The 15,253-nt window shown below is 46.8% G+C and overlaps 1 protein-coding gene across 1 annotated transcript; it reads right to left on the bottom strand.

Moving 5' to 3' along the window:
* Positions 1–839: 839 nt before the first annotated feature.
* dhx9 (DEAH (Asp-Glu-Ala-His) box helicase 9) lies at positions 840–13,518 on the bottom strand. Its single transcript, XM_084368395.1, has 28 exons — positions 13,356–13,518; positions 12,184–12,341; positions 11,959–12,099; positions 11,684–11,831; positions 11,347–11,519; positions 11,103–11,251; positions 10,130–10,176; positions 9,845–9,981; positions 9,670–9,759; positions 9,409–9,570; positions 9,055–9,132; positions 8,786–8,977; positions 8,211–8,352; positions 7,709–7,791; positions 7,420–7,576; positions 7,006–7,103; positions 6,671–6,884; positions 6,237–6,331; positions 5,779–5,852; positions 5,385–5,537; positions 4,591–4,751; positions 3,985–4,096; positions 3,728–3,889; positions 3,500–3,627; positions 3,192–3,421; positions 2,890–3,005; positions 2,398–2,598; positions 840–1,499 (listed from the first exon to the last, which is right to left on the bottom strand). The coding sequence occupies exons 2-28, from the start codon at positions 12,292–12,294 to the stop codon at positions 1,121–1,123; spliced, it is 3,933 nt and encodes a 1,310-aa protein (XP_084224521.1). The 5' UTR covers positions 12,295–12,341; positions 13,356–13,518; the 3' UTR covers positions 840–1,120.
* Between the last annotated feature and the right edge of the window lie 1,735 nt (positions 13,519–15,253).

The following is a 15,253-nucleotide window of genomic DNA, read 5'->3' as shown; positions in this document are numbered from 1 at the left end:
ATCAGTTATACTTGGGTACATTTAACATCAGATACTTTGAGACTTTTACTCGAGTACTCTTCATATGTGTGACTTTTATTTATCTGGAGAGCACTGGACAGGAAGGTAATCTGAAAAGTAACTAGTAACTTAAGCTGTCAGACAAATGTAATAGAGTATAAAGTAGAGCACCTTGAATTACGAATGTACTCAGTTACTTTCCGGGGTAAAAACATAATAATAATAATAATTGATAAACAATGATAATGTTCTCGAGAACGTTGAGGTACTTGTACTTTACTTGAGTATTTCCGTTTTCTGCTACTTTATACTTCCACTTCACTACATTTATTTAATAACTGGTTATCAAATAAATGTATTAGTTACTAGTTACTTTACAGATTACTTGCTGCATCAGAGCCAAAGGAGCACATTTTTTAATTAATTGATTTTGTCAGTAATCTGATTACAAATTCCTTCAGATCTGAGTTTATTGTTCATAGATATCATGAATCGTATTGATCATCAGCTTTGTTGATACAGAATAATAATCAGTTCAACAGACATTTAATATTAAAATCATGTTCTCCTGAGCTGAGCTGTGAACAGACGGCGCCACCTGCTGCTCAGCTGCTGCCAGTGTCACAGAAACAATCTGTGAAGGTTTCAGTTATTGTTTCTGCAGCTGATGTTTGAGTAATAAAACCGTCAGTCAGTTCAGAGTATCAGTTATAATGTCGTGGTTTCATTTATAGATCCAACATTTAATATCAGATGCTGTCAGACCCGCTCGAGCGCTGTTCACATGGGTGACTCATAATTAATCATGTCTCTGGTTTTAATGACACTCGTGAGTCTGATTGATCAGCTATGACAGATTTATTGGGGACACTGACAGCAGATACACATAATCAATACAATCAAACACAATTCACCAAACTGAGACAGACATGAGACCACAGAGAGTTTAGCTCCTGATACAACACAAGCAGCAGGAGCAGCAGGAGCAGCAGGAGCAGGAGGAGCAGCAGGAGCAGGAGGAGGTTCGCTCTGAAGGTTCTTCATCTGCAACATGTCTCTTCACTGACCCACTAAAAAACTAAAAACATACAGTTTGTGTTTGAATGATGTCATCAGGACATTAATAACCTCCTCTGTACCCTCCTCCTCCTCCTCCTCCTCCTCCTCCTCCTCCCCCCCCTCGGTACCCTCCACCTCCTCCTCCCCCTCGGTATCCCCCTCCACCTCCTCTGTAGCCCCCACCTCCTCTATAACCTCCTCCTCCTCCATATCCACCTCCTCCTCTGTATCCTCCTCCACCTCTGTAACCCCCACCTCCCCTGTACCCTCCTCCTCCCCTGTATCCTCCCCCTCCTCCTCCATACCCTCCTCCTCCACCTCCGTATCCTCCCCCTCCCCTGTAACCTCCCCCTCCTCCTCCTCCTCCTCGGTAGCCTCCTCCTCCTCCACCTCCTCCGTCAAAGCGTCCCATCTTTGGAGGTCGAGGTCCGTCTCCCATCCTGTGCAGAGGTGATGGAGGTGAGTCACAGTTAGACGTGTTTTTGGTGAACTGACCCTTTAAAAGTTAATAAAGTTAAAACATGTTTTAAAAAAATCAAAAACTTTGATTTTATATTCAGCAAGTTCTGTGTGTGTGTGTGTGTGTGTGTACATGTGTGTACCTCTGGTTGTTGTCTGTATGTGTGTGTGTGTGTGTGTGTGTAGCTCTGGTTGTTGTGTGTGTGTGTGTGTACCTCTGGTAGCTGTGTGTATGTGTGTGTGTACCTCTGGTTGCTGTGTGTGTACGTGTGTGTGTGTGTGTGTGTGTGTGTGTGTGTACCTCTGGTTGCTGTGTGTGTGTGTGTGTGTGTGTACCTCTGGTTGCTGTGTGTGTGTGTGTGTACCTCTGGTTGCTGTGTGTGTGTGTGTGTGTGTGTGTGTGTGTGTGTGTGTGTGTGTGTACCTCTGGTTGCTGTGTGTGTGTGTGTGTGTGTGTACCTCTGGTTGCTGTGTGTGTACGTGTGTATGTGTGTGTGTGTGTGTGTGTGTGTGTGTGTGTGTGTACCTCTGGTTGCTGTGTGTGTGTGTGTGTGTACCTCTGGTTGCTGTGTGTATGTGTGTGTGTACCTCTGGTTGCTGTGTGTGTGTGTGTGTACCTCTGGTTGCTGTGTGTGTGTGTGTGTACCTCTGGTTGCTGTGTGTATGTGTGTGTGTGTGTACCTCTGGTTGCTGTGTGTGTACGTGTGTGTGTGTGTGTGTGTGTGTGTGTGTGTGTGTGTACCTCTGGTTGCTGTGTGTGTGTGTGTGTGTGTGTGTGTGTGTGTGTGTGTGTGTGTGTACCTCTGGTTGCTGTGTGTGTGTGTGTGTGTGTGTGTGTGTACCTCTGGTTGCTGTGTGTGTGTGTGTGTGTGTGTGTACCTCTGGTTGCTGGCCACCATGTTGAGTCCGGCTGCAGACGGTTTGGACACGTGTCTGATGACGTTGAGCAGCCGCTGGTTGCTTTGGTCTATCTGTCTGATGTATTCTGGATCTTTGGTCACCTCGACAACCAGAGCCTCCAGTCCGGCCCGCAGAGCCGCGACGCCGCCCGCCACCTCGTGAGGAATCTTCAGTTTGATCCTGCACGCATTAATGTGAAAGGTCATCACTCACTTCCTGTGGGACACTCAGAGCGGACCACATGTTGTTGGTCTGTTCTGACGATCAACAGTCACTGTGAACTGTCTCATCAGTCTGCAGTGACGTGATCAGCTGATTAATCAGTCAGTCAACACAAACAATCTCAAACTGTTTGTATATTTGATTCATGAAAGAGAAAACGGTTTTCTCTGAACCGAGGCTGTTCATTGGTTAACCCAGATGTGAATCAGCCGGAGGTCTGACCGTAACTCTGATCACGTGACTTCTCACCAGTCATCGAGCTCCACGATGTCTCCGTTGGAGCCGATCTTCTTGCAGGCGAACAGCAGCAGCTGCAGCGGACTGACCAGAGTCATCCCTTTAGCTGAGATCGCTCTCGTTCGGATCTGAGACACAAACAACAAACACAGTTACAACAACACAACCATGACACACAACATGTTGTGTTCAGAGATCTGGGATATTAGTTACAGTTACTCTTCTGTCAGCTCAGTATTTAGCAGGAAATGTCAGCTAGTTTTGTCATTTTCTGATTTGGTCACTCGTCATAAAAACATAAATGTGACTCGTACCTTCTCACCGAAGACAAAGAACGGAGAGGGGTAGGTCATGTCGTGGCTGCTGAAGGGGCAGTTGACGGAGGATTTGTGGATGAGGGCGTTGCGCCCCTCGGTGGTCAGGATCTTCCTCTTCTCTTTGTGGTAGCAGACGTTCGGGTACAAGCCGAAGGTCAGTAGAGAAACCACCAGGTCCAGGTTGTTGTCCGGTCCGACCGTGTTGAACATCTGAGTCATCAAACACTCTGACGGAGACGCAGGAGAACGAACATGAAGACAACTGACGGTTTGAGCTTTAACGTGTATCTGGTGCGTTCAGGTACCTTCAGGAAACCCAGAGTTGACCAGGATCTCCTTCAGCTGGACTTTGGCCTCCCAGGTCATCCTCAGAGTCGACATGTTGAGACGTTTGTGTTCACAGAAGTTATTTTCTGCGTCTTCACCGTTAATCCTGACATGAACACAACGACAACAACAACGAAGGGTCAGACACACAAGTCTTCTTCATTTGAGCCGGCACATCAGCTGACAGACTGAGCGCTCAGACCGACCTGACGTCGTCCCACGCCTGGAAGACGGACAGCAGAGCCACGTGATCAGAGAACCGGCTGCCGGAGAAGTTTCTGTGGACGAAGCCGAGACGTTTCCCCTCGCTGATGAACGGCTCCGGGAAACAGGAGGCAGCAGAGATGGTGCACATGGCGTCTCCAACGCTAGAGGGAGATGTGAGGAAACACATTTAAATCAGTCAGACAGGAAGCAGGCAGTCAGCTGATCTGTACGGTGAAGAGCAGCAGGACAAACTGACTGGAAGATGCAGCCCATGATCATCATCTTCCCCAGCCGAGGCTCGATGGGCAGGCGAGCCAGAATCCGTCCCAGAGGAGTCAGTTCATCGTTGGAGTCCAGAGCGTCCAGCTCTGAGACAAGACGACAAAATGTTCATATTTTATACCATAAAAACAAACATCCACATTATTTCTCAGAGTTCCTCAAAAGCCTTTTTTTTTCTTCTGGAAAATCCCTTTGACATTATTTTGACTTTTAAATATTCAGTTAGATTTAATTTGGTGTTACTGTATTAAACAGAATCAGATGTCATCTGCTACAGCGACACCGGCAAAATCTAAAAAACATAAAGAAGTAAATATGACATTAAATGCACCAGAAATAAGTTCTGCTCAGTTTCAGCTTCTGCACAAACATCTTGTGTTGTGACGGAGAAACACACGGCAGCAGAAGTTTCATACTGAGAAAGAGCTTCAATAAAAAACAAACAAATATCAGTTTATGTCCCATTTTATAAATTAATTGATGCCTTTATTTATTTTTGATTCTGACAGGTAAATAATACAGCAAGTGTGTGTGTGTGTGTGTGTGTGTGTGTGTGTGTGTGTGCGTGTGCGTGTTGTACCTTTCAGAGTGTGTTCGGCCTCGATGACGGCGTCCAGCGGCGGCGGCTCGATGGCCTTGGACAGGAAGTGTCCGATGGCTCCGAGTCTCAGCAGTTTGATGCTCAGAGCGACTTCGTGCAGCGGCGTCCTGAAGATCTCTGGAGTCATGTGAGTCTCCAGCCTGCACACACACACACACACACACACACACACACACACGCACACATACACACGCACACATACACAGACACACAGACACACACACACACACACACACGACACAGACACACACACAGACACACACACACACGCACACATACACAGACACACAGACACACACACACACAGACACACACACAGACACAGACACACACACACAAACACACAGACACACACACACACACGCACACATACACAAACACACAGACACACACAGACACAGACACACACACACACATACACACAGACACACAGACACACACACAGACACACAAACACACACACACGCACACATACACAAACACACAGACACACACACACACACACACAGACACACACACACACACGCACACAGACACACACACGCACACATACACAAACACACACACACACACGCACACATACACAAACACACACAGACACGCACACATACACAAACACACACACATACACACACACAGACACACGCACACGCACACGCACACAGACACACACACACAGACACACACACCTGTGATCAGTCTGATGGAAACCACACAGCTGACTGCAGACTGAGGAGGCTTCAGGAGGGGTCGGGGGTATTAACGGGTCATACCTCTCGAATCGAGCGTGGCTGCAGAGGTGGAAGCAGAACCCGGGTCGGACTCGGCCGGCTCGACCTTTCCTCTGCTCCAGGTTGGTCTTGGAGGCCCAGACGGTGGCGTAGTTGGTCATGTTGTTGTGGGAGGTGAAGAGCTTCACCTTCTGCCTGTCAGGACACCAACAGGTGGATCTTTAAACTGGGATGTGACATTTAAGTCCGACACAGAGGAAATACTCACATCCTTTACTGCGGCACAGTATTAATACTACACTGTCATACTGTCACATGAATGTAGCGCAGTAACAGCACAATATTTCACTCTGAGGTGTAGAGGTGGAAAGTAGGATGACAGGAGACGACTCAACTTGTCCTGCAGTACTCAGTTACTCTGCTCTGACACACTTACTTGCAGGAGTCGATGACGTAGACGACGTCGTTGATGGTGATGCTCGTCTCTGCGATGTTGGTCGACAGGATCACCTGCAGATACGAACGACAAACATCACTGTGACGTCTCTGTACCACACTTTGTCACGTATCAAGTGATTCATGCAACACAGATCTGAAAGGATGTTGGTTTACGAGCTGGACAGAGTTTATTCAGAGGGTTTGGTGGCAGAATAACTGTTTCCTTCTTCTGAAGGAACAAACACAGACTTGACTCTTCGTGTCTCACATGAGGCAGAAAACTAAAAACCACCAGAACATGTGACGGATGTTTTGTCTTCTGCTGATTGTGATGGAGGCAATATTGCCATCGACTTGACGATAATGGATCTAAACTGAATGGATGTTGTTCTTTCTGGTCTGAATCTCACTAATCAAATAAAAAACAAAGTATTTGTGTCCTGCAGCGTCTCAGACCTTCGTGATGTTGTCTGGAACTGGTTCAAACACCCTCCTCTGCTCCTCCCGGGGGATCTGTGAGTGCAGCGGCAGGACCCGGTACCGGTTACTTCCTGGAAACAAAGACAAAAAAAACAACCCGTTCACCACAGTCGGACCCGAAGCTGGTTTCCATGTTTGATACGACATTTGTACTGATTTCATTTATTTTGATGCACATTTTGGATTCTTGATGTTCAATATTGTTGTTGTACTCAGCTGTGTTGTGTTGTGTTGTGTTGTGTTGTGTTGTGTTGTGTTGTGCTGTGCTGTGCTGTGCTGTGCTGTGCTGTGCTGTGTTGTGTTGTGTTGTGTTGTGTTGTGTTGTGTTGTGTTGTGTTGTGTTGTGCTGTGCTGTGCTGTGCTGTGCTGTGCTGTGCTGTGTTGTGCTGTGTTGTGTTGTGCTGATGTACCAAAGTGTGGGTTGGTCTCCAGGTGTCTCTGCATGGAGTAGATGAGGTTCCAGCCGGGCAGGAAGATGAGCACGGCTCCGCCCACCTGCAGCGTCTCGATGTACTTGAGCAGAGCCTCCACCAGCTCGAACGACGTCTCCTTCTCGTTAATCTGAGCCATCGAACGCTTGGTCTCCGCAGAGTACTCCGGCCCACAGATCACATTACAGTTCGTCTGCAGAGAGCGAGGGCGTTACACTCACTCAGACTTTTAAAGAAAGCTGTGATATTTTCTCGTCATCGTTTGTTTCGGCCACACGGAGCAGCAGAAACAAGTCTCACATCAGGAAACTTACATCGTCCTCTCCTCCCTCCTCGTCTTTATCCTTCTTCTTGCGGTCCATTGGTGGAGGGACGAAGTTGGTCATCTGGATACAATCTTCCAGGAAATACTCTGTGAAAAATGCAAAAATGAGTCGTCCTGAAAGCTCTCGATACAGCACCAGGTTACTAATGACCCCTCATCAGAAATCTTCATCCTGTGTTAAGTTTGAAACATGATTTATTGGAAGTGATTTGATTTTTGTAAACTCTCAAATATCGTAGTTGGAGGAGCAAACTGAAAGTTATTTAAATGAGGTGTTTCAGATCCTCTGAAGTCTTACTGATGATCTGCAACATTTAAATAACTTAACGAGGTTTCCGTCTCAGGTTTGTTCAGCGATGCTCCGGATCACGTGCCACCACACTGAAGGGGCTGGCAGACGTACCTTGAACAGGGAAGGTGCGTCCGAACACCTCGATGATGGGGCTGTTGAAGAAGTATTCTCTGAACATGGTGGTGTCGATGGTGGCCGACATGAGGATGACGCGGACCTCTGGGTAGGCCTGGACCACGTCTCTGAGGACCACCATCAGGAAGTCCGTCTGCAGACACACAAAGGGAATGACGATGGAGCCCATAAATCGCTGGTTTGTGACTCTGTAGCTCGTGAGCCTTTAAAGTGGAGCGATGTGCACGTCTAAATAAATGTATATCTGCATCATGAAAGAACTGACATTGATGTCTCTCTCGTGGATCTCATCAACGATGACGTGACTGATGCCTCGGATTCCTGCTTCCAGCTTTCGCAGCAAAACACCTGAAACACAAAACCCAGTCATCAACATCCTGCTGACGGAAACTGAGTCCAGAACAAACTTCTGCGTTTTAGACTCAGCGAGGCGACACCGTCGTCACTTCACTGCTCTATGAGGACACAAGCATCACACTTCATCATGATTTACTCATAACTGACCATCATTCTAACCATCAGTCTGATCAGAGGGGAGGACAGAGACGCTTCATCATGAGGTCGTTTTTCTGCTCAGGGATGCTGTTGTTTGCACTTGTCTAGTTTCTATGTTGGTTTTGAGACAAAAGAGGAGCTTCATGTCAGCCAACAGGTCTGCTGCCTCTTAAAAGAAGCCCGGCTGGTCTGGACCTCAGTGGTGGACACTTTCAGAAGCTCCCTAGAATATTAAACATCTAGCAGGGATCAGTTACAGGCTTTTTACGTACCGACGGTGCAGAAGAGGATGCTGGCGTGGGGGCGAGGGAGGACGGACTCAAAACGGACACTGTAGCCGCAGGATTTCCCAAGATCCTCTGCTCTCTCGTAGGCGACTCTCTCGGCCACAGACACAGCGCTGATCCTCCTTGGCTGAAGAACGTACGAGAGGTACCAAGTTTGTGTGGATCGGCAGTCAACAAGCAGAATATGCACAGTAACCGGCATCAGAGGGGATTTAAGAAGACGACTGATAGTCTGTCAGATATTAAACATCACTGGTCTTTAAACCTGAGGTCAGATTCAGATCAAACCTGAGCGAACGCTTTTAGTTTGAAAGTTTCTATAAAATCATAAACATGAGATCTGAAAGAAAAGCCGGAGGATTTTAAACAAATTCTTCATGTTTGTTCTTCTTTAATCATCCTGTTGTTTATGAGACACGTTGGGAAGTTTCTGCTGTAAACTGCCGAGGAGAAAAAACATTCGATGAATTCAATCTGATGATTTCTTCTGACAACATTAAAGTTCAGTTCCTGTGTGTCCTGTTGCTGCTGTCTGCAGGCGAACAAAGAGGAAGCCTCACCTGCGTGACGACGATGTTGCAGTCAGACGCTTTGCCTCCTTTGATGCAGCGGTCCAGGATGTACTGAGGAACCTGAGTGGTTTTACCGCAGCCCGTCGCTCCTCTGATGATCACCACAGGGTTGCTGTCGATGGTGGCCATGATCTCCTCCTCAAACTGTTTGACGGGCAGCTGGTCGCGCTCTGACAGGATCTGAACGACACACGTTTTAAATAAAGTTTTACTTCAGAACAAAGAACGAGAGGAAACGTCACTAAAAGCAGACCGACCTTCTGCAGGGTCTCGTCATGGTCCAGCTGGTACATCAGCTCATCGTGCAGGTCGCCACTGATCTGCTCCGGGGTGCACTGCAGGAGGGGTCACAGTCACTCATGTAACACGGTGACATCACAACAGAGCAGCCAATAGCAACATCTTCCCTTTATAACCCTGCAGCTGACCTCCTGCTGTTGACATGAAACTGTTTAGCGTTCACTGTTTTAACACCGCTTCTGTCTGCAGCCTCGTCATGACCTACATGTGTGATGACATCACTACGTTACGTGACGTGTGCTCTGTCCTGGATCAACTGTGTTCATATTAGACGTTAACAACAAATAAACGGTTGAAGGTGAAAGACTCACGAAGGCCAGCGGTCCCTCGTCGATGTTGCTGCTGGTCCAGGGGTTCCAGTTGACCTGCGGGGGCGACCAGGGGACGACCCCGGCTCCGCTCTGACGCTGTGACGGCTCAAACATCGCCATCTTCCCCTGAACCAGAGACACCGAGCTGCTGGCGTCTTCAGGCTGGACGGGATCAAACACAGTAAAGTCAGAGTCCAGGTCACAGAGGATTAACCCTCAGCACGCTGATCTGCGCTCAGTTTGGTGGCTCAGGTGACTCACAGGTGAGGGGATGCTGACTCCGAGCTCCTGGACGACACTGGCGAGCTGCTGCTGCAGGTCAGGAGACACGTTGACGTCGTACGCCTCCAGCTGGACAAAAACACAGGACGTCACAAAACACAAACGTCTCTCAGTGAAACGTTTCAGTTAGATCTACGGGGCGCTGCAGACGCACAGTCTCTCCCTCCTTCTTCTTGGTGACTCCTGAATACGCCTCGATCACTCCCAGGTGGTAAAGCTGTCGGACCAGAGACAGAGCGCACGACTGGGCCGCCAGCTTCTTGTTGGAGCCGTGCTCTCGAGCTGTGATCCCTGAGGAGCAGAGCACAAGACGTTACATCGTTAACAGACGACACCAGACCACCGCTCAGCGGTCGTCACAGCTCGCTCTGCAGACGCTTGAGGATGTAAACTACCTCACGACGGCACACGATACGTATTCAGAGGAAAAGTCTCTTACTTCTGCCGAGCTGCCTCACGAACAGTTGCATCTCTGCTATGAAGCTCCTGCAGACACAAACACAAACATCGCAGCTTCACTTCCTGTGGTCAGGATAAACACAGAAGTAACTGGTGAAGCGATGGACTCACCTGCTGTGCTCTCAGGAGGAAGCCTGTATGTTTTTCTGCCAGACTTGAGATTAAAAAACACCAATCAGCAGCTCTGACTGCGGCTTCTCCCGGCTGCTCTCTGCCCTGCAGCGAACAGTGACACCAGAAATCACAACCAGACTCTGAGCCCGAGCTGCACCCATGGGACAGCTTTAGTGCACCTAAACGCTGCCCCATGTCTTCCTTCAGTGTGGTTCTGAGTTCTGGTGTCACTTCAGCCTACAAATACTCAACAGCGGCCCAACTCACCAGCTAAATGTTGGCTGTTTTCTAACAGGACGCCAAAATCTGTCCTCGTCTGTCCGTCATGTTTTCTGCATGTCTACGTTTCTGCTCAGTAGATTTGTTGGTGCGCTTGTAACAAATGTTCTTGTTCTTGTATTAAATCTGCACCGTTCTCTTCTTCTGTTATAGTCCAACAACTCAGCACAAACCAAAACAGAACTTCTGTTCCCATTTATAATCATTCTGGAAACTGATTCAGCTGGTGAGTGTGTGTGTGTCTGTGTGTGTGTGTGTCTGTGTGTGTGTGTGTCTGTGTGTGTGTGTGTGTGTGAGCCTGCTCTCTGCTCTGGTTGGTCGGTGGGACAGTGAGTCCTCCGTGGTGTGGCCGACACACTCTGGAGGTCTCTGGGTTCACAGCAGTCCGGCAGAAAAACATACAGGAAACATCTCCGACCAACAACCGAACACCAAGAGTGGGATTTCAACTACCAACCAACTCATTGATACACATTCATTCAGGGCTCAGGTGAATAAGAGTGAACAGGTAACAATCAGCTCAAACTGTCAGACTGGATTTGGAGAATTCTGATCCAGACCTGTTGTGGTCCGGTCCCACTTGGCTGTATTTATACTCAGCGCTGGTTTTCTCCTTCTGGAAGAACTGGTTCAGACGGGCCTTGGCGTTCTCCAGCGTCCAGTTACCATGGAGATTAGCGTTCAGGTCCACCTCCTCCGACTCCAGAGTCTACAGGGACCAAACAGAAAACCAGAACACCTTCACTGTCTGCAGGAAATACTTAATGTTATCCAATCCAGAGCCAGCTGGTTCTGGTGCCGTACCGCCTGAGCTTCCTGTTCGTCTCTCTTGGCGTAGTACTCCTTCAGGTTGGCTCCTCGGTCCCACTCAGCTCCTCCTCCTCCTCTTCCTCCTCCTCCGCCCCTCCCCATGTTTCCTCCTCCGGAGTAACCGAGTCCAGTCACTCCTGGTACCGGCCCGCTGAAGCCGCTCTCTTCTAACAACAGACAAACACATAATCAACATTTTTACTTTGTGGACGTCTCCTGTTCCACCATCAACATCACTGACAGTGAAGCGTTCAGGTGACGTCTCCTCAGAAGACCTCCGTCACCGCCACATGAAGGACCTTCAGACTCTGTGAGAGGGACAATAACATACCGTGCTCCTGTTTGACTACAAGGTGAGGAGGCAGTGGACCGCTGGAAGGAAGGTTTCCAAACCCACCAGCTGCTGCTGCTCCTCCTGCTCCTGCTCCTCCTTCACCTGCTCCTCCTCCATCAAGCTGGTCTGCTTCTGGAGCGCTCGCCTGGTGTCACAACATTCAGCTTTTAAGCAACGCTTCAATCAGAGCTTTTTAATTCAGCACCAGGATTAAAACTGAGACGTCTGAAACGTCATCTCATCATTGACAGAACAACTGGAGCAGTGCTGACCCCCAGAGCCGGGACCTCTGCCGCGTTCATCTCCCCGATTCGGACCAGGTAGTTGACAAAGTCCCTGGCAGCGTTGGTCTGAGCGTCCTTCTTGTTGGTGGAGTTTCCCATCCCGATGTAGCTGAAGCTATCGACACGGACCTGAACAGAGGAGGGTTTATGTGAGGAGACAGGCTGGAGACAGGCAGCCAGGTACTGAGAAGATGCGATGGTCAGAAAACTCACCTCACACATGAACTTCTGCCTGTTTTTGTTGCCGGCAGCTCGGATGTCGTAGTTTGGAGTCAGCTTCTTTTTTCCACACCAGGCGTACAGGAAGTTCTTGATGTCCGCCATGGTGGACTGACGGCCGGGGGAGTTTCCTCCTCTGTAGACCCTTAAACCTGAGAAGTGACAAACCGCGGTCAGTTTACTTCTTCAGAGTCGATTCCTCGACTCTGATCTGGGATCCAAACTCTGCTATCTGTCTTTACATTAACTCTTGTATGTTGTTAAACCTGCTGCTTCAGGGACTGAACAGACTCTCTCAGATGAGCCTGTGCACAGCGATGGGAGTCTGGCTACCTGACACTGAAATTAAGCATTTACTGTAAATATTAGTAGGTTTTGAAACATGGCTACCAAATGAAATAAGTTATTCAATGCCAGACTTCACCCATAAATCAGTACATTTTTCCGCTCTGCTAACCTGGGAGACATTATCGACTACAATGATGTGATTTAACATTTTAATGAATAAATGAAACCCTTCGTGGGATTCGGGATAGAAATATTGGCCGAACGATGTACAACACCAAGTTATTTCAGCAGTAGACCCAACTGACTCCTGAAAGACTATGTCGTGTCCGAGAGGGATACTCACTTTAATTTCAGAAGTTTTTCAATGGAGTTTGGCAGTCTGTTTTAGACGGACAATTCAAGACAACGGAGCCTTTTAAACGCCACAGTGGACGTAAAGACAAGCTATAATTTTACTCAGGGTTAATATTCTCTGTCTTTTAATGTCAGTTAGTTTTATTCCAATCACATGAGACCTGAAGGGGCGTGTGCAGCTCAGCTAACGTTAGCATACACACCGGTTTACCTTCGTTAGCAAGCTGCACTGCTAACGCTAGCTACCGAAAGTAGCGCTAAAATGAAATCACATAGCAGCTTTTTTCCACGTCTTCTGTCCACCGGGACACATTTAATCACACTTCACACATGCATTAATTAAAGTTATGTTAACAAGCACTGAGTGAACCTCTCTCACTCTCTGCCCGATGGTTAAGCTAATGTTTCCTTGTTGCTAGCGTCCACTCGCTTCATCTGCGCTCACAGCTAGCAGCTAACAGCTAACAGCAACACTGCGGCACCGTTAGCTGAACAGAAGTTCTGATTAACAGCAGCTTTGTTACCGACAATCAGCCGAACAGCTCCTGCAGAAACACACCGGCGGTCCACTGGCTCCACTGCAGCGTCCGTGTTCTGAAGATCACTGCCGGTCCGTGTTCCCTGCAGTACCGCCGCCTACTGGACCGGAGTGTGACTGACCAGACTGGTGTTACAGAACCCTTTGAATGGGTTTGTTGTAGAAAGTGAGTTCAGCCAGCAAAATTATAAACATCATAATAATAAACATCATCATAATAAACATCATCATAATAAACATCATAATAATATACATCATAATAATACACATCATAATAATACACATCATAATTATATACATCATCATAATAAACATCATAATAATATACATCATAATAATACACATCATAATTATATACATCATAATAATAAACATCATAATAATAATAAACATCATAATAAACACCATCATAATAAACATCATAATAATATACATCATAATAAACATCATCATAATAAACATCATAATTATACACATCATAATAATACACATCATAATAATAAACATCACAATAATACACATCATAATAATAAACATCATAATAATAAACATCATAATTATATAATGTAAAATGAAATAAAACCTGAGATCATCAGGAACATTTTCCTCCTTGATGTGTATCTTAAATATAAACACATATTGGACAATAACTGTATCATGTATTGTAAGAAGCTTATCATAAAATCAATAACTTGATCGGGTGATCGGATGTGAGCAGGTTCTGGTTTTGTTCTGAACACTAGAGCGAGTGTGTTCAGACTGACTATGACCCAATGTGGAAACATCAGAACATTTAAGAAGGTGAGCAGTTACTGCTCTCTGAGTTCTCTCCAGCTCAGGCTCTCGTTGATGTTTTTCTGATGAATGCAGACTTGATGCTTTTCATTATTCAGATGATTTTGATTTAAAGTTGTTGGTTTTTTAATCTATTTTTTACCTTTTCATGGGTTTTTGGACGGGACAGCTCAGAGGAATCACAGGAAGTGGTGATGACATGCAGCAGAGGGCCTCAGGTCGGACCTGAGCCGTGGACCGCTGCAGTGAGCACAAAGCCTCGGGTCATGACCCCCCTGCTCGTCCCACCCTAAATGTTTCATGATGACCCTCTTAAAAAAGGTTCAGAGACACTAACGCCTGAGCAGATGAACAAGAGTCTATGAGACATCAAACATTCACACCAGTGTCCTCGAGGGAGCGCTTCACCTGGTCGTCTGTCACTTTCACCTCAACAAAACATGAAGAAAACTGTAAAACAACCTTCATATGACATCATCAAACTGCGTCTGTAGTTTGATGATGTCAGTGAGAGCCCCTCGAGGGTCAGAGACAGACACTCTGATGATAAATCATCCTTCAACTGCTGACGTCCAGTTTAAAATGCCTCGTACCTGTTGTTTACTTATCAAAACATAAACATATAATCATTAAGATCCAAGATGGCTGCCTCGGTGTTGTTTTGTTCATTAAGAGTCGACACGCCTCATATTCCTCCTGCTGTCTTTATTAACACTTTCAGCTTCATCCTCTTCATTTTAAATGTTGTTAGTGTTTTCATTTCACAACAGGTTTTTATTTTTGTTGTTATTTACGACGCTTGACGTGTTTTTGTTTCTTCTTGTGACAGTTTTTCACTCAAACACACAGACAGTCAACAGACTTCTTATAAAACCTGTCAAATCTGTAAGCAAACTGCAAACTTTAAGTGTAGTGGAGGAAAACTACAATATTTCCTCCTGAATACACGAACAAAGTACAAATATGTCACCAGTGTCCTCACAGTACTCGAGTAAATGTACTCAGTTACATTCCAGCTAAAAAGTGAACTCAGGGTTGAGAAATGCAGCCAGGTGTTGATAAGGTGTGTGTGTTCAGGGTGTGGCGTCG

The sequence above is a fragment of the Pagrus pagrus genome (assembly GCF_965226575.1).
Source record: "Pagrus pagrus genome assembly, chromosome: 12".
Taxonomy (NCBI): domain Eukaryota; kingdom Metazoa; phylum Chordata; class Actinopteri; order Spariformes; family Sparidae; genus Pagrus; species Pagrus pagrus.
The sequence above is the reverse complement of the archived record's forward strand: the minus strand, read 5'-3'. Positions and strand labels throughout refer to the sequence as shown.